The sequence below is a fragment of the Trachypithecus francoisi genome, unplaced genomic scaffold, assembly GCF_009764315.1.
Source record: "Trachypithecus francoisi isolate TF-2019V2 unplaced genomic scaffold, Tfra_2.0 Lachesis_group2, whole genome shotgun sequence".
Lineage (NCBI taxonomy): Eukaryota > Metazoa > Chordata > Mammalia > Primates > Cercopithecidae > Trachypithecus > Trachypithecus francoisi.
The window spans coordinates 145,593,606-145,616,073 of NW_022681465.1; the positions used below are offsets into that span (position 1 = coordinate 145,593,606).

The window sequence follows — 22,468 nt, forward strand, 5'->3', positions numbered from 1 at the left end:
AAAATAAAGATGAGAAATTTTGGCAAAAACTGATAATCAAATAAGGAGTTTTTAGTGCCCAAAGAGCCAAAAAATATATATATTTTTAATTTTTAAAAACTGATCTTAGGAGAAAATAAACAAACTTCGATATTTAAGAGAAACAAACCACATACCTTGGATTAAATTTTGCTTCTTCCATCATTTTTTTGAAATCTTCCTTGGCTTGCATTATTTTATTTTTCTTTTCCCTGCGTTCTTCCTCTGCCCTGGTCTTTACATACTGATCAAACACCTATTACAAAAATCAACAAATTTGACAAGTCAATCTTTCATATAGGTAATTTAACTACCAAATTATTGGACAATGTCTTTGTCCAAACTACACCAGGAAAAACATATTAACTGTAGATAATTATACACAGATAATCTATACCAAGTTTCACTTTAAAGCTTCACTGAAATATTACACAAGCATACAGCTCTCTACTTAAAGGGCTTCAAGAACAAAAGAAAACAGCAAAAACCCTCTTTAATATTTTTCCAGATTATAAATGAAATACATGATTATTATAAACATTTCAAGAAATTCAGAAATGCGTAAGAGAAATCACAGTCTTCTCAAATCCCTTTTAGAAAGAAATATCAATGGTATGGAATCTGTAGTATATTTTATTTCTGTGCTTCTCTTAAGACCTAAGTATTTTCACTACAATGTAATCATGCTTTTCATCTATTCTATATTTCCCCCACTTAAAATAGTCAAGATAATGAACTGATCATCTATTTACTGCCTACTTCACACCCTATAAAATGACAGAAGAACTTCTTTTTTAAGTCATAAACCAACAATAAGGAATTGAGAAAAAAAGAACCAGCAACTTGCAAAGCTGATGGGACAAGTGGAAAACGATATGACAGATATGAGAGCACTCAACATAACCTAGCAGTCAAGAAAAACAAAAAGGCAACTCAAGTTTTTTTTTCTGAAACCAGAATCTCCTCAAACAACTCAAGAATAGATAGCATCAAATACCTATGGAGGTGAGGATGGGGCATAGCTAAAATAAGGAGTATTTTAAGGATGAAAAGCTATTTAATAAGTTGTTAAATTGCTAGATTCCCTCACCAACTTAATGTTTCTGGGCACTACCACTTCTGAATGTAAAAGGCAAGTTGACTATTCTAAAGCAAACAATTATTAAACTATGGCCTACGGGTTGTTTTTACACAGCTCAAGAATGGTTTTTACATTTTTTAAAGGGTTGAGGGGAAAAATAGAAAGTCTCATGACACATGAAAACTAAATAAAATTCAAACGACAGTATCCTGTAAATAAAGCTTTAACTGAACAGCCATTCTTAGACCCTTACATATGTCTACAGGTACTTGACACTTAAACAGCAGTTACAAAGTTACAATAGAGACCATATGGCCCACAAAGCCTAAAATACAAATTATCTGACTCTTAAAAATTTGCTGACCGCCTGCTCTAGAAAGTAAAAGAGAGTGTATTTGAACTGGGGGAACCTGAATTGGGAGCGAATAAGGCAAACCAAACTAAAAACATGGAGATTAACCAAACACATACCAAATACTAAGACACAGATTTCTCAGATCCGAAGCAGAGAGATCTGTGCCCTCCAGCCAGGAGAGTAGGTCTTTATTGGGAATCTGACTAGCCTAAAACAATGGACTCCAGGGGTTCTCAACAAACCAGCCTAACTCACCCTACAGCATGTTTCTCAACCTTGGCACACTGATGTTTTCAGCAAGATGTATACCAGCATCCCTGGCCTCTAGCCACTAGATCCCAGCAGCACTCCCTTCAGTTGTGCCAAAAATGTCTCCTGGGGGCAAAACTGCTTGTGGTTGAGAACCACCACTCTGCAGTATAGCCCCAAAGCACGAGGGCCCACCTAGACGCTAAGAACACCCAAACAGGCCGGGCGGTGGCTCACACCTGTAAGTCCCAGCACTCTGGGAGGCCAAGGCAGGAGGATCGTTCACGCTCAGGAGTTCAAGACCAGCCTGGGAAACATGGCAAAATCCCATCTAAAGAGAACAAACTTAGTGCAATCAGAAACTATACAGAAAAATAAAAACTTAAAAGAAAAAAATGTTCCTAAACAACCTCACAGAGCTAAGATAATGCACCCATAAGGTAAGAAAAACCTCAAAAAACATAAAAGAACTCCTAGAAATTAAAAGACACAATAAATTTTAAAAATCTAAATAGTTGGTTGATAAAGGCGAGGAAATTATTTAAAAAGTTAAATAAAAAGACAAAGGTAATTAACAGGAAAGAGAAAAAACTTGAAGGACCAATCCACAGAGGCAAATTCAAATTCTGTCCCAGAATGAACAAACAGAGAAAAAGTAACACAAGAGAATTTCCCGTAACTAAAGGAGTTGAGTTTCCCATTGAAAAGGTCAGCCAAGTGCCCAGCACAATAGACCCTTCCTCTAGGAAAACCACCACTATGACACTTCAGAATACTAAGGACTAAGAGAGCTACATACTTAGAGGAAAAAAAAAAAAAACAGATTCACATATAAAGGAACACGAATGGCTTCAAAAACAACGAACACTAGAAGCAGAGCAATGCCTTTAGCTGGCCAAACAATTCCAAATAAGGGTACAATAAAGGTTTTTCCAAGTACGTTAGGCCTCAAATGAATTTTCCTTGCACATTCTCTCAAGAAGCTACAAAAAGGAAAAGACGACGTAGGGAACAGGTCTATGAACATCTTTATAACAAGTACAACAAAATGTTCCAAAATACCTTCGACATCTTCCCAAGTCAATCCATGTATGTCTACCAATCTTCACCTACTGGGGGTCTTGGAACACATCCTCCACAGATAAGGAGGGACTTGGAACATATCCTCCACAGATCACTGTATCTATGATTACCCGACCAGTCCCCTGCTAGATATGTAAGTCATCTTCAATTTCCTCTAAGTATAGCATTGCAGAAAACCTTTTGAAAGTACTTGCATGCTGAAGAGAGGGAGAAAGTTGTTTCCAACTCTTTTCTCAGTATATACTTACTTTTAAATAAAAGTATTAAATGACACATAAAATTCAAGGGAATTTGTATTAGAGAATCTAGAAAGAACTTCATATTCCCTCTGCTGGGCTACCTTAGACCAAGGTTAGGAATCACTCTCTAAGATAAACATCTCATAAAAAATTAGGGGTTGTGTTATGCTTCCAAGTTGCTCCTAATTATTTGTGTCATGCTTCCCAATACACTTGGCCTTATGTTTCCTATGTTAAGTGGTTATTTTCTCATAACCTCAACTCATGAACAAAATTTCATAATACAATGAAAATGAGTAAATTTTAAAAATAATTCTGTTAAGTTCACTTTTATAGGCATGAACAAAAATTTTATTGAAAACAGAACACTAGAAGAATATTTTCTCTTCTCAAATGTACTTCTATTAAGGAGATAGCACCATCAGCTCATAGAATGCTTCAAAAATTGGGAAGAACTATAGCTCTCAATATGTTACTTATAATTTCACTATAACACTCAGTACCAGGAGGAATATGTCATAAAAGTTTTAAAGTCTTCAGAGATATTTAGATTAGGCATTGTTCCAGGCACCACAAATAAAGCAATGAAGACAAAGTTTCTATCCTCATACAATTTTATATAATTAGAGCCATGAGCACAATAAAGAAATTAGAAAAAGCAAAGAGATAATACTTAGATTGATTAGAAGGCACTTGGACAAGTACCTTAATGAAATGAAGCTGGCTATGCTAACACCTGGAGGAAAAACATTTCAGGCAGAAGGAATAGCAAATACCAGAATGACTGGCTTGTTCAAGTAGTATCAGGGCCAGTGTGGCTATAATCAACAAACACTAAAAAAGACCTTCGAGAGGTATACAGGGATAAGTATATGTAGGATATCAGAGACCATGAAAAGAGCTTCAATTTTATCCTCAATGAAATGGAAAGCACTAGACAGTTTTAAGCAAGGGAGCAGTGACTTAATTTAATATCACTTAAACTTTAAAATTAGTATGGCTGCTGTGTGGAAAAAGAACTTGCCTAAAGAGGAACAAGAACAGATGGAATGAAGGAGATCAACAATAGGCTACACAGATGATAAGAGTTGTTTATGGTGGCTTGGATTAGGGTGTTAATGGGGGAAATGATTAACAAAAGGTGAGATTTTGAAAATTTTTTGAAGGTAGATTACAGATTTGCTGATAAGACTGTAAAGGGGCAGTGGGAAAAGTAAGGAATCAAGGCTAATTTATAAATTTTGATAGGGCCATAAACTGAAATGAGAATAAAAAACGCAGAGTTTTTTTTGTTTTTTAAAAAAGACACAAAGCTTAAAATGCAGATGCAAATACATTAAGGAAGTTATGTCTTTCTATTCCAAGTACTAAAATACTTATCTGGCACATTGTAAATTTTCTCCCTTCAATCAAGTCCACGATTAGACCTACGTGCATAATGGCACACGCCGTGTGAAGAATTATTCCAATTGTTATAGTAAAAATATTAAAGATGGGCACTACTGTTACCAAATGAAATCTTACAGCTTAACAGCACTACAGCAAATGGTTCCACATACTCACCATTTTATGGAGATCAGTGTCAGGATAGTTCAGGTAATTCAGAAATTAAGTAAGTTGGAAGTGTGCAATGCTTTAGAAGAGGCAACCATGAAATGATATGTCACTGAATCATCATGGGAATAAAAAGCAACACTAATTCAACAGGGACCCTGTTTTTCTGAGTTTATGATGAAAACAGGTATTTTAACAGATGCTACTTAGATGTGAACTTTGTATGTGTAGTTGTGTATGAGACATAAACTTATGTTCAAGTACTATCTACAGGACACACACACACACACACACACATATATGTAAATACTGACACATAACGGTCAAGAAGGCTGTTCGGTATTCAATAAACCAGTGTTCAATGGTAGTCATATCTATTGGATGGGATTACAGTGGCCTTTTTTCTCCTTTATACTCATCTGTATTTTGCTATTTTTCTACTCTAAATTTACATCATTGGCCCAAAAAAGCAAATTAGTAAATGCATTTGAAATCAATTTTAAAACCATACTACACATAACCTAGGTGTTTGAGGCATAAGGACAAAAATATCCAAGAATTTTGAGGTAGAAATGTCCACACATAGACACACAGTATGTTCTAAGATGCAAGACTACGTTTTTGATTGCTGTATCGAAAAAAAAGGGATGGTACTTTATTCCTCATAATTTAAAAACTATGTTGGCAAGAGATATACATTCTTAGTTAATGCCATTTTCCTTTTACCTGTTTTCTCTCTTTAGGATTGAGAAGTAAGTACCGGGGATCAAAAACTATCTTGTGCAACTCCTTCTCCCATGTTGAAAAAGCAGACACCTTTAAAATAAAAATGTATTGCCTCATAATTAAGTTTGCTCTATAAATATAAAGGTCATAATTTTGCTTGAAATCTACAGGATATCTGTTTATAAAGGAGACATAAAACCATACTGAAGTTTCCATCACTAATAAATGACAAGCAGTGGGAGGCTAGGAATAGCAAACTTCTACACTAATTGGCTCTGAACATTCCTATATTATATAGAAATAACACACACTTAATTGCTCATTAAAATAACCACTACTGTGTGACATTTTAAAAATCAGGACATCAGAAAAAGCCTTGAAGATTTGTGTTTTGATTTCTCATGCTTGCTCCAATCTTGTGAACAATGTTCTGATTTAATATTGAACAATTTTACTTATTCAAATGAATCTGTGAATATAATCAAATAGTTGAAATCCCTTCTCAATTAAATTGCAGATAATAATATCACAAAGTATCAGTTCTCCTTTAACAAAAGCCATTCTGAAGATATTAAAGGAAGAATAATCATATATACCTTACCTATCCCAAGCAGTCCGCCATTCTGTAATGTTAATACTCGTCTTATATTACTCACCACAATTTAATGACCCAAAAAATGTTAAGTGTTATTTGTACTTAAAAGGACAGTAAAATGGCATTTAGTTAAATATGATAAGATTAGCCACGAAAAAGGCTGTTGCAAAAAATGTACAGTAATTTTAAAAATCCCCTTATCCCCCCCATAGCATGAGCACTAACCTTAGGTTTGACCTTTTAGCAAGACATATTTATATTACTTATACAAAACAGAAATATCTCCCCCAAAGATTGTTTTCTGACCCCTCTCTCTAGCAGCATGTCCTTGAACTGCTTCATTCGAGCCTCCAGAGGGACAATGGCCCTTTCTCGGGCAGCTTTAATTTCAGCTTCCATGGCCGCTTCTTTCTCTGAGTCAATGTCTTTATTATCATCTCTCCTATAAAAAATAAAATATAAGACATCAACTGACAAAATATTAATTCTCAGATCTTATTAGAAATCTTAAAATCAAAGGAATTTTCAAGACTCACTACTGAGCAGCATATTTTTGGCAAAAACAAATTATATTGAGGATTTCAAATGAACTCTAAGGGATAAACAACTTTCATAACAAAATTAAAATGGGCTTCTAATGATTTACAATGGCTACATTATTAGGAAAAAAAATACACCTTTAATGTGCTGTCTCTCCCTGACACTGGTTAACAACATAAAAAGGGAACAACCTTACTTAAAAAAAAAAAAAAAAGTTTAACACCGCAGCAAACCTCTATGTGTTAGAATCAAACAGCACAGAATATAATTTTTTTAGTTCTTGAGATATAGAAAAAACAGTATTTTCCAAAATGTTTTACATTATAAATACATATTTTGTAAAATCTAATAAAAATTGGTATTAAGTGGTATTATGTTTTAGTAATCTCAAACATTTATTTTAAAAATAAAACTAAAATATCTGCAATCTTGGCCAAGTGAATATGTAAGATATATACCTTACCTACCTGACTTTTTATTACTCACTTTCTGGGTGATAAGTTGAGATTTAAGTTGAAGGACAGGTCCCAGAGAGCAACATGGGCCCAGGAGTAGTTAGGTGGAATTAGAACTGTTCATCAATGACTAAACTACTTCTTGTTCCTCCAAAAATGCACCTCAGGGGTAAGGGCAACCCTGTTTCTGTGTGGTACTCAAGTGAAATTGTAAATAAACATGGAATCATGGCACCTCTCAAACATATGCACTATGAAAAAGGCCCATTCATGTAAATAATCCAAAAAAGTATGTAGTTCAATAATATCTGGGTGTATATTTCAGCAGATCTTCCTTCTTAAATATGATCTGCTAAGCATATTTTTAAAATTGGCTCTTATTCCCTATACAAACTTAATGGAATCAGGACAACAGAACATGTGGAAATTCAAAAGCATGCTATACAGGGAACTGTAGGTAGCCCCGGAGATTTAAATGGAACTAAGGCTAACCCACAAATGCAAGTGAGAGGTACTTAGCAACTTAGGGAATGAATCAAAAGAAATAGAAGACATAGTCCGTGACCTGCAGGAACTTAGCGAGATAGTCTGTGACCTAAGATATGCACAAAACAAACAGGTAAAAGCAATTTGCCAAACAATATACCCTCTTATAATAATAATTTTAAAACTATTTAAATAGTTAAAGAGTTAAAAGACATCCAAGAAATATAATAACTAATGAAAACAAATAACCTTTATAGAACTATACTAAATGAAAATGTCACAATACAAACTATCACTATCTATCTCAATAAAGGAAATAAAAGAAAAACTAAGCCAGGAAAAATAGGCTTTTAGCTTTGTACCTAAATAGAGAAGCTCGGGCAATCCACATAAAGGACTTCTTTGACATTCTCCTGATAAAAGCAGTTAAAAACCTTACAGAGTTGTCTATAAGAACAAACAATTAAAAACAACCTAAAAGTTTAACATCGTAGGAACATCCAAAATAATGGTACATAAACAGAATGAATACAGTCATTTATAATAATTAACAAAACAAATGTCTTATTCTAGGTATTTTTTGTTTTAAAAAAGCACAAAATCAGTTAATTACAACTAATAAAAATTACATTTGGTCAAGAACTAAAAAGTCAATTGCAAAAATCAGAATAGCTCTATGTTACGCTGATAAATTATGAGTGATTCTTTCATATCTTTTATGTTGTTTCCAATAAAGAAATGTTTTTAAAAAGAACTACCCTTTATAGGGGTTGTCTTACTGATTTATTTGCCATAATTTGGCTGCATTCAATCTGTCCTTTTCAGATAAGGACTACGATTAACCAGTTCCTGTTAATGTCTTCAAACTTTCCTTTTTGCTGCTAAATAATGGTCCCATTCCCCATACATGCATACCCTCTACCCCATCCTTCCCCCCGCCATAACATTTACATTTTACCCAACTCTAGAGCACTGGCCAAGCTAATGCCTCTACTTCTTAGCAGTCTCTTTCTCGCAGAGCACTTCCTAAGCTTATGGGTTCACTCCTCACCAAGTAGTAATGACCCAGACTCAAGAACGAGGTAAGTCACAAGATAACCATATACAGAGGGAGAATTCTGTGTCTGTCTTTATGAGATCTCTGGAATGGTATCTACTGGGGTCTAAATGAGGGAGGAAACTAACTTTTTATAAAATTGAGAACTAATAAATTTCCAAAAAGAATTAATTCCAAAACTATCATTTGGCTTCATAATACATATATGAATACCCAAATCTTTTACAAATCTAGCAAAAAAAGGGACACATTTTCTACAACGAAAAACAAAGCTATTTACTATCAGGCCTGAGAGAGCAATCATGTCTCCTAACAACATTCACATTACCTGTCCCTTCCAATCACAAATTATTACCAAATCAACTTTTAAAAGATATAATCTACCTCAATCAAATTGTATGTATTACTTACTTCCGTTTTTTTGCTTTAACAGGCTCATCTTCATTAATTTCTTCCATTAATTCTTGTTCCTCTTTAACTATAAGACAAAATTTAATTAAAATATTTAGGCATGAATCCTTCTGCTAATCACTACCAGAACACTTGCTTTAATAGTATTAAAAAGAAGCTGCAATTTATAGTTAGTTCACTCACTTGCACTCATAGAGAATTGCCACTTTTGGATCGACAGCATTGTTGGAGTTGGGTGCCCTGGCAGAAATATTTCAAATATTGTTACAAAGTCATATGCATATATTCCACAAACTTTTCTTTTTAAAAATTACTGTTTATATAACACCTCTTAATCACCTCTTAATATTCATCCCTTTATAAACCATTAAAGCATAATTCTATACTTCCTCTATCCTCCCTTTACATTAAATTCAATTCATTTTGAAATGCTTCTTGCCTAAACCTTAAATTTACAAATATATAAAATAAAGCTTTCTTGATTCAGGATTTATAGTACCTTTTAACAATGCATGTTAATGTATTTATCAAATGAATGAATCAAATATTTAAAAACAAATTCATGAAAAACAAAAGCAAATCACATATTGTTCCAACATCATTCAATACCATAGCTATAAAGTATTATTATCATAGCTATAAAACAAGTATTGCTGAAGGTGAGCCTACTACCTTCAGCACTAGACAGGCAAAGTTGTACTGATTCAGAAATTACTTATAATTCAGCATACATATAATGCATGAAAATGTCTCAATGACTATAAAGGATACACATTAGGATTTATTTCATTAGAAGTAGTAAATAATTCATTTATCTTGCTTCTATACCACTTGGGGGCCATAGTTCTATAAAAACACAATCATATCAATACAAGGGCAAATTACCAATAAGAAATATACAACAAAAATTACGTACAAATAGTTGTACTCAATATATTGGAATGCCCTCTGGGTAGATTAAAAGATAATCTCTGCTGGGCGCGGTGGCTCACGCCTGTGATCCCAGCACTTTGGGAGGCCGAGACGGGCAGATTATGAGGTCAGGAGATCAAGACCATCCTGGCTCACACTGTGAAACCCCATCTCTACTAAAAATACAAAAAATTAGCTGGGCGCGGTGGCGGGCGCCTGTAGTCCCAGCTACACAGGAAGCTGAGGCAGGAGAATGGCGTGAACCCGGGGGGTGGAGCTTGCAGTGAGTGGAGATCACGTCACTGCACTCCACCGGGCCGACAGAGCGAGACTCCGTCTCAAATAAAAAAATAAAATAAAATAAAAATAAAGATACTCTCTCAGTAAGGTTTAGGTGTCTAGTCTCAGGAATATAAGGGGTTTACCATCTAATTCAAAAGACTGAGATTTTGTATTTTTTTAAAATTTGTACTGTATTATTTCAAGAAATATATTACTAGTCACAAAAGGTGCTAAAAGGTCCACTGTGGAGCATTTTAGTAGTACTGATAAGCACTAAGCAAGCAGCAACACTACCAACCATATCTTGGACTAACTGAAAATCTTGAGTAGGACAATAAATTAAAGACACACATATTTTACAAAGCACAGTCTTATCCAAATTCTCTCCATATTTTTAATCTCTATTATTTCACTCAAACTAGGATAGCAGTCTGTTTTTTCTAACACTCCTTATATTCTTTGAAAAATAAAGGGTTTCTAAATGACCTCCACATTTTCTATCAAAATATAAAAGAATGTTAAAATCAGTGGATAAATTCCTAATTTAAAACTTACTTAGTTTCTTCAATTCTTCCATTCCTTTTTTATGAGGGGGCTCCTGAATAATTTTGTCAACATCTGCTCTGCCAATCAGATCATCAGGCCGGTCCCACATAGAAAGACGAGTGGTGGGATTATAAAAGAAGACCCGCTCATCACCGGTCCAAACAACACACCTAAGAATTGATTCAAAATATCATTCTCTTATGTTACAGAACATATTTTATAGCTAGGACTTCTACTTTCAGCCTGTTACAAGTGGGGAGATGAGGGTACTGAAGAACGACATGTTCTTATTACCAATAGTTATTTACAGAGAACCAAACGTGGTTTTTACAAGATAACTGAATGACTCAAGTAAAAATAACAGATCAACATATTAAATGAGAAAATCAAGAAATGCAAAGCAATTTGTGATCAGGGATTAGAATGCTTAGGAATTTGGTTTTGCACACTCAATTTGAGAGTACTAAATTTTAAACTATCAAAAAGAATGAGTTTAATAGCAACAATAATGCTATTAAGCAGTTCTAAAGCTAAAGAACAGACATAGCAGCCTACCTACTATAGTTCTTAATATTTCTTAACAAACCAAAACTACAAACTCAAATGCAACATTCTACGAAGACTTTAAGATCTAATTATATCTAAAACAAAAAGTAAAGGGAAGGCCCAGCACAGTGGCTCAGGCCTGTAATTCTAACACTTTGGGAGGCCAAAGCAGGAGGATCACTTGAGCTCGGGAGTTTGAGACCAGCCTGGGCAACATAGTGAAACCACATCTCTACAAAAAATATTAATTAAAAAAATTAGCTGGATGTGATTGCACGAGCTTGGATGTGGTTGCACCAGCTACTTAGGGCTGAGGAGGGAGGATCACCTGAGCCCGGGAGGTCAAGGCTGCAGTGAGCTGTGATCACACCACTGTACTCCAGCCTGGGCAACAAAGTGAGACCCAGTTTCACCAAAAAAAAAAAAGGAGTAAAGTACCAATTGCACTAGGGCATCGTACACTACAACCCACTACAACCCACTGGTCCTGTTAATTACAATTAGAAAACTCTAAGAAAAAAAGGAAAAAAAACAAAACACAACTACATTCAGACTCTGTATAGTCTTAATGAATAAACATAAAGCAATAGGGAGGACAGTCAAAATTTAGAGAAACAACTGCAAGGGAGTAAATCTCCCATTTCACGCACCTCGTAGCTCTACCCTGAGCATAATCCCTGGTTGCAGAGTGGCATGGTTGCAGTAGCATGGCAGCTAAAACTCCAATAGAAACTAAGTCTATATGACCTGATTATCAAGTTATTCAACAATTGTCAAGTCCAAGGTAACTTACAAGTTGAAATGATCAGACTAAGCCTCCTATGTTAAGATAGTCAAAAACTCTAAAGCAACAATAACCAGACCTCCCTGAGATAAAGAAAAACACACTTAAAATAAATGAAAAGAGTTCAGTAATGAAACATAAACTACAAAAAAACAACCAAAAGGAAAATTTAGAAATTAAAAATAACTGAAATTAAATTCCACTGGATTGGCTCAAGAGCAGAATGGAGACATCAGGAAACAATCAGTGAATTACAAGATGGATCAGTTGGGCAAAGCAGCTCACGCCCATACTCCTTGCGCCTGCACTTTGAGATGCTGAAGTGGGAGGATCACTTGAGGCCAGCAGTTTGAAACGTGCCTGGGTAACAAAGTGAGACCCTCCATCTCTACAAAAAATAAAAAATTTTAAATTATCCAGGTGTGATGGTGTGCACCTATAGTCCCACCTATTCAGGAGGCAGGAGGCTGAGGCAGTGAGCTATGATCGTGCCACTGTACTCCAGCCTGGGTGACAGAGCAAGACCCTGTCACTTAAACAATAAAAATAAAAATAAAAAATCAATAACTATCTCATCTGAAGAACAGAGGAGGTGGAAACAGACCCCAAGTCTGAAAATTAGTGAGGACCATGAAGCTCCAAATTGAGGGTGTTTGGAGTTGGTTACCAGCTTTTCATGTATAATACTCAGAGAAACCACAACCCAGGAATATATTCTTGGAATACAGACTGTTTTCATAACTTCGAAACCAGGTAAATATTTTCCATAATTTTTTTTTTAATGAGCCTGTGTAACAGTCAGTGGAATAATTATATAGAAATTATACAGAAAACAATTATTCCAAGTGCCTTTAAAACACAGTAATTTGATTATGCATTCCTACAGCGATATGCCCTAAACATAACAACAACAAAAACTATCTTCAGTAATCATATTGTTAGTGACAGTTTTGGTATTGTTACTCAGTGACATGTATGAGAAAAGCAAACGAGTAATTAGGTCACTATCATTGAGAAACAGTATTTTCAGCAAGAAATGAGATACTGAAGATAGATGATGAGGTTCAATAAAAATCTTGAGGTAGATCTAAATGGGAAGTAATGCTATGAACTCATGCTGTATCTTTGAATGTGTGTACCTTCCAGCTGTGTCTACCAAAGAAGTCTAAAAATAATGACTAATTCAGTTGCAAACTATCCACTTCCCACAAAAATGCCAAGGGCCCCCTGGAGAAATGGCTGAATCTAGGTCTGAGATAGGAAATATACAAGATAAGCCTAGAATGTCTTGTCATAGCAGAAAGCAGGGAAGCTATAGAGAATTGTAACAAAAAAAACCTAAAGAGTCAGCTGCAAGAGGCTTCTCCTGACCAAAGAGGAGACAATTTTAAACATCAATAAGGATAAAAACTGTAATAGATTAAAAACATAGAAAATATATTTAAATCTATGAATTAGTAACACTCAAACCAACTCATTATTCTGAAAACTGCTAAGCCCTTCCCTTCCTGTACAATTTGTACCTCTAAGTGACCAACAGTGATAAGGGGAAGTATCTCTCTATAAGCATCCCAGTTAATAAATGAAAAGGGAATAAAAGAAATACATTACCGTTACTTTCAACTCTTCATGTGGTTATGCCTAGTGTCCCATTATTGGAACGCTAAGCTTGTGGGATTTATATCCTACTGCTTTTTCACACAAAAAATTTGCACAACCTTCAGCATAAATGGGTTACTGATTTAACTGATCTTGGCCAGAGTTTTCAATCTCACACTGCTGACATATTGGGCTAGAGAAGTAATTCTTGTTGGGAGCAGTCCTGTGCATACAGGATGTTTAGAGCATCCCTGGCATCTATCTGCTAGATGTTACTAACACCCTCCAAGTCTTGACAACCAAAAATGTCTCCAGGCATTGCCAAATATCCACTAGGGGCAAAATTACTCCTAGTTGAAAACCTCTGATCTATGCAATAATCATCACTTATGAACTAGGCTTGCCAAAAAGATTAAATCCGAATCTGATCACACTTCTAGACCTGCTTGCCTGTCTGTAGGAAATTTAGGAATGGAGGACCCTGTATTAAACAGTACCATGGAGGACCCTATTAGACAGCACCATGGGGACAAATCTAGATTTGAGAACACTATAGGAAAAACATTTATTTCTTCAATAACAAAAACAAGGAAAAGAAGTTAGAAGGGAACCTATACATTACAAGACTTCTGAAACAAGCCAAATCATTGCAAAGTGTGGATTGCATATAGATTAAATAAGTTTGGAGCAGGAACAGGAAAGGAAGCACTGATGTGGCAAAAGAAAGAAAAGGGAAAAACAAGATAAGAGGAAAATAAGAAGTAGACAGGCATACCTCGGATATTGTGGGTCCGGCTCCAGACCACCGAAATACAGCAAATATTGCAATAAAGTAAATCTCAAAATTTTTGTATTCCACCATATACAAAAGTTACATTTACATCATGCTGTAGTCTACTTAGTGTGCAATAACATTATGTCCAAAAGAACCAATGTACATACCATAATTTAAAAATATTGCTAAAAAAATGCTAACTAACAATCATCTGAGCTTTCAGCGCATCATAACGTTTTTGCTGGTGGAGGGTCTTGCCTCAATCTCTTGATGGCTGATGACTCATGAGGCTGGTGGTTGCTGGTGACTGGGGTAGCTGTGGCAATTTCTTAAAGTAAGACAAATATGAAGCTTTCTACATCAACTGACTCCCCCTTTCACAAAAGATTTCTCTGTAGCATGCAATGCTGTTTGATAGCATTTTACCCACAGTAGAGCTTCCTTAAAGTTTGGCATTAATCAGAATGGAAGCCCTGTTGTTGCTTTATCCACCAAGTTTATGTAATATTCTAAATCTCTTATTATTTTGACAATATTCGTGGCATCTTCACCAGTAGATTCTATCTCAAGAATCCACTTTCGTTGCTCATACATAAGAAGCAACTCCTGACCCATTACAGTTCTCTCATAAAATTGTAGCAATTCTGGCTCATCTTCAGGCTCATTTCTAATACTAGTACTCTTGCTATTTCTACCATATCTGCAGTGACTTCCTTCACTGAAGTCTTCACTTCCTCAAAATCATCCATGAGAGTTGGTACCAACTTCCTCCAAACTCCTGTCAATGTTAATATCTGGACCTCCTCCCATGAATCACCAGTGTTATTAATGGCATCTACAATGGTGAATTGTTTCCAGAAGGTGTTCTATTGACCTTGCTGAGATCCACCACAGGAATCACAATCTATGGCAGCTATAGCCTGATGAAATGTATTTCTTCAGTAATAAGACTTGAAAGTCAAAATGACTCCTTGATCCATGGGCTGCAGATTGGATGTTGTTAGCAGGCATGAAAACACCATTCATCTCCTTGTACATTTCCATCACAGCTCTTGGGTGAAGAGGTGCTTTGTCAATGAACAGTAATACTTTGAAGAAAAAAAAACAAAAAAAAACAAACTTCTTTCTGAGCATTAAGTCTCAACAGTGGGCTTAACTCAGTAAACCACACTATAAACAGATATGCTGTTATCCAGGCTTTGCTGTTCCATTTATAAAGCACAAGCAGAGTAGATTTAGCATCATTCTTAAGGGCCCCAGGATTTTCAAAATGGTAAACGAGCAGTGGCTTCAACTTAAAGTCACCAGAGAGATGGTGAGAGTCAGTCCATCCTTTGAAGCCAGGGGGTGACTTCTCTCTAGCTATCAAAGTCCTAGGATGGCATGTTCTCCCAATAGAAGGCTGTTTCATCTACACTGAAAATCTGTTGTTTAGTGTAACTGCCGTCATCAATAACCTTAACTTGATCTTCTGGATAACTTGCTATAGCTTCTTCACCAGCACGTGCTGCTTCCTCTTACACTTTCATGTTATGGAGATGGCTTCTTACTTAAATCACATGAACCAACCTCTGCTAGCTTCCAACTCTTCTGCAGCTTTCTCACTCTCAGCCTTCATAGAATTGATGACAGATAGGGCATCTCTTGTGGATTAGGCTTTGGCTTAATGAAATGTTGTAGCTGGTTTGATAATCTATCCAGACCACTCAAACTTTCTCCATTATCAGGAATAAGGCTTTCTTATCAGTCTTATGTTCACTGGAACAGCATTTTTCATTTCCTTCTTTTGCATTCACAACTTGGCTATTTAGCCCAAGAGGCCTAGCTTTCAGGCTATCTTGGCTTCTGACATGCCTTCCTCACTAAGCTTAATCATGTTTAGTTTTTGATTTAAAGTGAGAGTTATGTGGCTGGGCGTGGTGGCTCATGCCTGTAATCCCAGCACTTTGGGAGGCCGAGGCGGGCGGATCACGAGGTCAGGAGATCTAGACCATCCTGGCTAACACGGTGAAATCTCATCTCTACTAAAAATACAAAAAATTAGCTGGGCGTGGTGGCACATACCTAAAATCCCAGTTACTTGGGAAGCTGAGACAGGAGAATTGCTTGAACCCAGGAGGCAGAAGTTGCAGTGAGCTAAGATCACACCACTGCACTCCAGCCTGGGCAACAGAGCAACACTCTGTCTTTAAAAAAAAAAAAGACACACACACACACAAAGTGAGAGGTATGTGACTCTTCCTTTCACTTGAACACTTTGGGGGCATTACAGGGCTACTAATTGGTCTTATTTCAATATGGTTGTGTCTCGGGGAAAATGGACACCTGAGGAGAGGAAGAGAGATGGGGACCTGGTCGGTGGAACAGTTAGATCACACTCATTTATCAACTAGGTTCACCATCTTACATGGGTGTGGTTTGTGGCACCCTAAAACAATTACAACAGTAACATAAAAGATCACTGATCACAGATCACTGTAACAGATATAATAATAATGAAAAAGTTTGAAATATCCCAAGAATTACCAAAATGTAACACCGAGACACAAAATGAGCATGTGCTGCTGAAAAAATGATGGGGTTGCCGCAAAACTTTAGATTTTTAAAAACACAGTATCTATGAAGCACAAGATAGTGGAGTACTATAAAATGAGGGATGCCATACTTAGATTGAAAGACATAATTTTACACAGTTCTATAAATGTAATTACATAGTGAGTAAACATGCAAAAACAAATTTAAAATATTCTAAACAAAAAGCAGATTCAGGATCTAACAGTGGTCATGTCTATAATTATGAAGAATACACATTAATGGATAGTACTAGGAAGACACTTGTAGTGATTAAACTTCAGTTTTGAATAACTCAAATACAACAAACAAAGGCCGAAATATTCAGTAGATAAAAACATATTTGACATACACTTTTTAAAGTACTTTTCCTTTCTACAAAAGAAACCATGTAACAATCAAGTATGATTTTTAAAAATTACTACTTGAGCCAAATACATACCACGGAGTACCAGGAATAGGAGCAGTAGCAACTGGCTTTGCCTTCTGGGCAGCCTTTTCTTCTTCAGTCATCTCCTCTTCTTTGGGCTCCTAAAAGAAATGATATTACTCTAATTAGTATCACATTAACTATACCTGAATGTTCCACAAAAGTATGAAGGCAAACAGCTCAAAGTGCAATCAACACAAAATCTGCTGCTAGAATGAGGAAAGGAGCCTCTGAGTAGGAATTTCTAAGAAAGTTCTAAATCTTCATCCCACAGAAAGAGCTGAATTTCACAATAGCAGAACCCAGCAGCAGCAGCTGGTTCTATCTTATAGACTCACTAACCATGTGCTTAGGAGCAGATATGGAGTACAGACCTCTTCATTTAAGGTTGTTTCTTATTTCTGCTAACTTTCCTACTACTAAAACCTGACTACCACTGGTCCTTCACTGAAGAAAAAACTCCTTTAGTGCTATACATGGATCTGGCTATGCAAGAACACAAGAGCAGAAAGGACAGATAAAATATATCTAACATTCCCCAAATAAGAAGTTACACTTATAATTTTAACAAATACCAGTCAGGTTATAAGTCAGAAGGTTAGAGATCAGGTCCAAGCTCTGGTCCAAGGCCCTGTCTTTCTATGGGTCTCAGTTCAGTACAAGAAGTAATTTAATGACACTTTCAAAGAAAAAACTGAATTAAGAACTTGCAAGAATCCTAAAATTTCAGAGATCAAATTTATAACAATTATTTTTAAATCTATCAAATAGATACTCACATACAAGTAAGCTGTAGGAAACAATTAATGTGGCTCCCAGGTTAATGGGTCATGGCCCTTTACCTCCTTTATCTCCTTTATAGGCTCTTCTTTAGGATCCTCCTCCTCTGTCTCCATTGGCAGAGGCTCTTCAGAGGGTTCTTTAATTGGCTCTTTAATCTTCTCTTCTAACTTTTCTATTAAAAAATTAAGATAATGTCAAAGGTTTTGATGTAATTTTCTAAGAACTTTCAGAGAATAAGCAATTAAAATATTCCATTCCCAAGTATTAACCATAAACATAAAATGTCCTTCCTTATAATATCTTTGATTTGAATCTTAGGTAATGCTCAACTTCAAATACCTTGCTCTACCAATCAGGTTAACTCTCTGATTTGAAGACGACCTACTGATTTCGAAGGGACATTAAATCTTTCAGGTCATTCATATATCATTTGTAGCAATCATTTATTTTGCTAAAAGGGATAAGATACTAAGATACTTAGGAATAGAAAAAGGGGTTTGATGAGCTGGGCACACTGACATGTACCTATAATCCTCAGCTACCTGGGAAGCTGAGGCAGAAGGAATGCTTATGCCCAGGAGTTCAAGACCAGCCTGGGCAACACAGTGAGGCTCTGTCCCAAATTTTAAAAACAACAGTAATAACAGGAGCTTGTGATATAAAAAATTATGAATCTTCTACATCTAAGATTCTAAGGGCCTAAATTTTTTTCTTCAGAATACATAAAAAAACACATTCCTTCCTGATCTGTATTATCAATCTCAATGATTACAATAATTATGCAATATAATTAGAAAATTCCTAACAGTAAAAATATGTACATACATATGTACATATATATAACAATCTCTCCAGATGGAAAAAATGATGACAAACATGTAAGTAGAACTAGTTTTTAAAATAAATATTTATCAATTCAGTAAAAATAATCCAACAACTATGTAACTAGCAAATCCCTCAAATATGTTAAAAAGAAATTAACTCAGAATTTCAAATACCATTCTACTTATTACAGTTTATACTATTTCCCAAGTCATTAAAACCACTATATACCTTTTTCCTTTAGTTCTTGGGGTTTTTCCCAGGTTGATTCTAATGTTCTATTATTATAATAATATGTCTTCCCATCTGCTGTTTTATATTCAGTCCATTCAGAAACTGCTGTTGCTCCAGCTAAGGTAGCAGGTGAAGCTGCAATAGCAACCTGGGGATGTATCATGGGTACGATAGGAGGGGCCATTCCTGGCAATACACCTAAAAAAGAATAATAAAAAATTAGATCCAAGTATCAAACTGCAATACAAAATAAAACTCTAAAATATGAGCTAAATCTTTCTATTAAATATTAATAAATGAATGGACCAGTTGGAACAAAACAAAAATCATATAAAAAGGTGACATAAATAGCACTTAATTCTATTTCCCTGGATTTTTAGTTCTAATGCCTAAATTCAATTAGACACAGAAATTCAACCCTTAAAAACAGTCAGAAATTTGGGTCTCGCCTATGAAAAAATCTTAACATAATAAATATTTAAAAACATGGTATATTCTCTACTTATGAATAGAAATATATTTTTATAAAGATAACTTATCAAATTCTAATGAAGACAACAAACATATTTACTACAGATATTTCCTGAGGCAAAATTATTTTTAATTTTAAGATAACTAAAAGGGTATGAATATTCTCAGTTTTATAGCAAATGACTGAGTTTATCAACTCTAAATGATTAACTCAAATATCCTTATACCCTTTGTTTACTCTTTTCCTAAGAGAAAGCACAGCTCGTCTACTTTTTAGAAGACAAACCAAGATTTATATTTTTTACAAGACAGCTAAATAAGTTGGTAATATATAAGTAAAATACTATTAAAATAAGGGTATGTGAATCAAAACTGGAAAAAAAAAAAGTCCTCAAATCCTATACTAAAATTTAAGTTTCAGGTAGTTATCTTACTTCAATAACTTTAAAACGTATACTATACACATGTATTCACACACATATACTCACTAGCATGCAAGCATAATCACATCACTTTACACATGGAAATGATTTTTTTATATTTAACTTAAAAACACACATCAAAAATAAAATTAAATGTTATGAATATGAGAATGAAGTTGTTTACACTTATTACATAAATTAAGATACAAAGTGATCTGACCTTATTTGTTTTTGTGAACCAAAGAAGCTAATACTACAGGCAATTGGGAAAATTAAGTGTTGGCCAAATATGACAACTGCATTTATACTGCTCATTAAAAAGAAAAATATAAAAAAATCCACTTACTTGGGCAAAAAATAAATAAAAGGATAAACAACAACATTCACTACCATGCCAACTTACAGACAAAACAAACTAAGATGGTTTTAAAAATTACCGGTCTTGGTGGTAGCGACTGTCTTTACATACGGGCAGCTGACTATTTGCATCATTGCTACACCTGTAAAATGGATAAGCAAGCATACGTTGGAAAGCTGCCATTGTATGTCGGCTACCACTGGGATTCAGGGAAATAATTTACCACTACAATTTAGAATGCTATTTCCAATGAAAAAGACCAAGAATGGAGTAAAATTTCTTTTTGTTTGACATTTTGTGAGAAGTGCTGCCAAATCCAATGACACTAGTTCTAAATGATAGCATCAATTACCTTTTTTATCAAACCAGCTCTTAACATATTGAAGGAGTCTCGAGTTTAAATTCAACAAAAGAAAGCCCCTTCATTACACATACATAACAAATTCTCATGTGGGTCATTTTCCCACAGGACATTACCATGCTGCCATTGCTTAGACACCAGTAAAAGGCAGATGCAGCATGACACCGACAAGACACTTTCTCTATGCTACTGCTAAGTTGAAACTACATGCAGGAGCTGAGGCATGGAGTACAACCATGCAGAAGTAGAAAAGGAATAAGCTAGGGGTGGTGAGGAGAGGAAGAAAGTAAGGTATGAGATGGATCCAAATATTCCACTGCAAATAATACTTTAAATAAAAGAAAGGCAAAGATGAAGAGGAAGGTAGCATTTCACTAATGCCAAAATATCCATGTTTAGTGCCTGCTCTAAGGAACGCCATGGGCTTGGAACACTGTGGAAGAAGGCTAAAACATTAAGAAACATTCAGCCCCTTTAATACCACTAATGACTATATGGGCTGATAGCTGCAAAAACTCCTATCATTTAAGCTGACTAAAGTAGTAGTAATTGTATTAAATAATGAAAATTATGTACAGTTCTTAGAAGAATGAAGACTCATCATGATGCATTAAAATGGTGACTTTTAAAAAAGGGAATGAAAAGAAAAGCTGGAAAACTAAGACTGATTAACTGAGGAAATTAAAAACTTTTAGAGGAAAAGGCCAAAGTCTGAAGAAAAGTATAGGGTCAATAATTGTTACTTTTTTATTTTTTTCTGCTGAAAAAACTAAGCCTAGTTTGGCACCCTGTAAAAATTAAAAATAGTAACAATAAACTATTTTCCCCACTAAAGGACAGGAAAAAAATTCTCCTACCTCTGAGACTAAAAGTAAAATTAAACTCCTGGGTTTGTATACAATTTAACTATGTTCACACACGCAAACAAAAATAGTGTCAATTATTGAAAAGCACCTTTATTTCTTAATTACTATTTTATATAAAGAATATTTAAAGTAAACTTTCTATTAACTTTTAAACTAAAATAAAAACACTGGATGATGAAAACATGCTGAATAAAGTTATATGTATAATTTTATTTTCCCTAATCTTGAAAGAAAGCAATGGAAAAATTCATTTGGTTAACGAAGTTACAGCATGTATTAAGTTTAATTAGTATAAATACTGCCATCTGCAGGAGCATTGAACCTACTAAACTCAGCACAGGAAATTCAATTCTTATGAATATACGAACTTTACTCTCAAAGACTGTTCTCCAAAACCATCTTCCAATAAATAATTTTAACTATACAACTTATGCAGAAGGAAATCAAATCTATTCATACATAGGCTTTTTTTTTTTTTTTTTTTTTGAGGCGGAGTCTCGCTCTGTCGCCCGGACTGGAGTGCAGTGGCCAGATCTCAGCTCACTGCAAGCTCCGCCTCCCGGGTTTACGCCATTCTCCTGCCTCAGCCTCCCGAGTAGCTGGGACTACAGGCGCCCGCCACCTCGCCCGGCTAGTTTTTGTATTTTCAGTAGAGACGGGGTTTCACCGTGTTAGCCAGGATGGTCTTGATCTCCTGACCTCGTGATCCGCCCATCTCGGCCTCCCAAAGTGCTGGGATTACAGGCTTGAGCCACCGCGCCCGGCCATACATAGGCTTAACCACTATTATTGAAAACCAGTTGGGCTAGCAGAACTCTTCTATTTGACTATCAACATACAGACCATATAGAAAGGTC

The 22,468-nt window shown here is 35.3% G+C and overlaps 1 protein-coding gene across 5 annotated transcripts in view; it reads right to left on the bottom strand.

Moving 5' to 3' along the window:
- TCERG1 (transcription elongation regulator 1) overlaps window positions 1-22,468 on the bottom strand; it is a 60,170-nt gene that overhangs the window by 18,087 nt on the left and 19,615 nt on the right. For 2 of the 5 annotated variants that reach the window (XR_004430013.1, XM_033180758.1), the window contains exons 6-16: window positions 20,464-20,526; window positions 19,131-19,331; window positions 18,137-18,249; window positions 17,307-17,395; window positions 10,599-10,759; window positions 9,033-9,089; window positions 8,850-8,916; window positions 7,744-7,794; window positions 6,207-6,342; window positions 5,306-5,395; window positions 156-274 (exon numbers count right to left, since the gene is read on the bottom strand). Coding sequence is in view for 4 of the 5 variants with exons in the window: in XM_033180758.1 (XP_033036649.1) it covers window positions 156-274; window positions 5,306-5,395; window positions 6,207-6,342; window positions 7,744-7,794; window positions 8,850-8,916; window positions 9,033-9,089; window positions 10,599-10,759; window positions 17,307-17,395; window positions 18,137-18,249; window positions 19,131-19,331; window positions 20,464-20,526 (1,147 nt within the window). In the remaining variant the exon portion in view is untranslated. The remainder of the gene's footprint in view (window positions 1-155; window positions 275-5,305; window positions 5,396-6,206; window positions 6,343-7,743; window positions 7,795-8,849; window positions 8,917-9,032; window positions 9,090-10,598; window positions 10,760-17,306; window positions 17,396-18,136; window positions 18,250-19,130; window positions 19,332-20,463; window positions 20,527-22,468) is intronic. The other 3 variants (XM_033180759.1, XM_033180761.1, XM_033180762.1) reach the window with 3 other exon arrangements.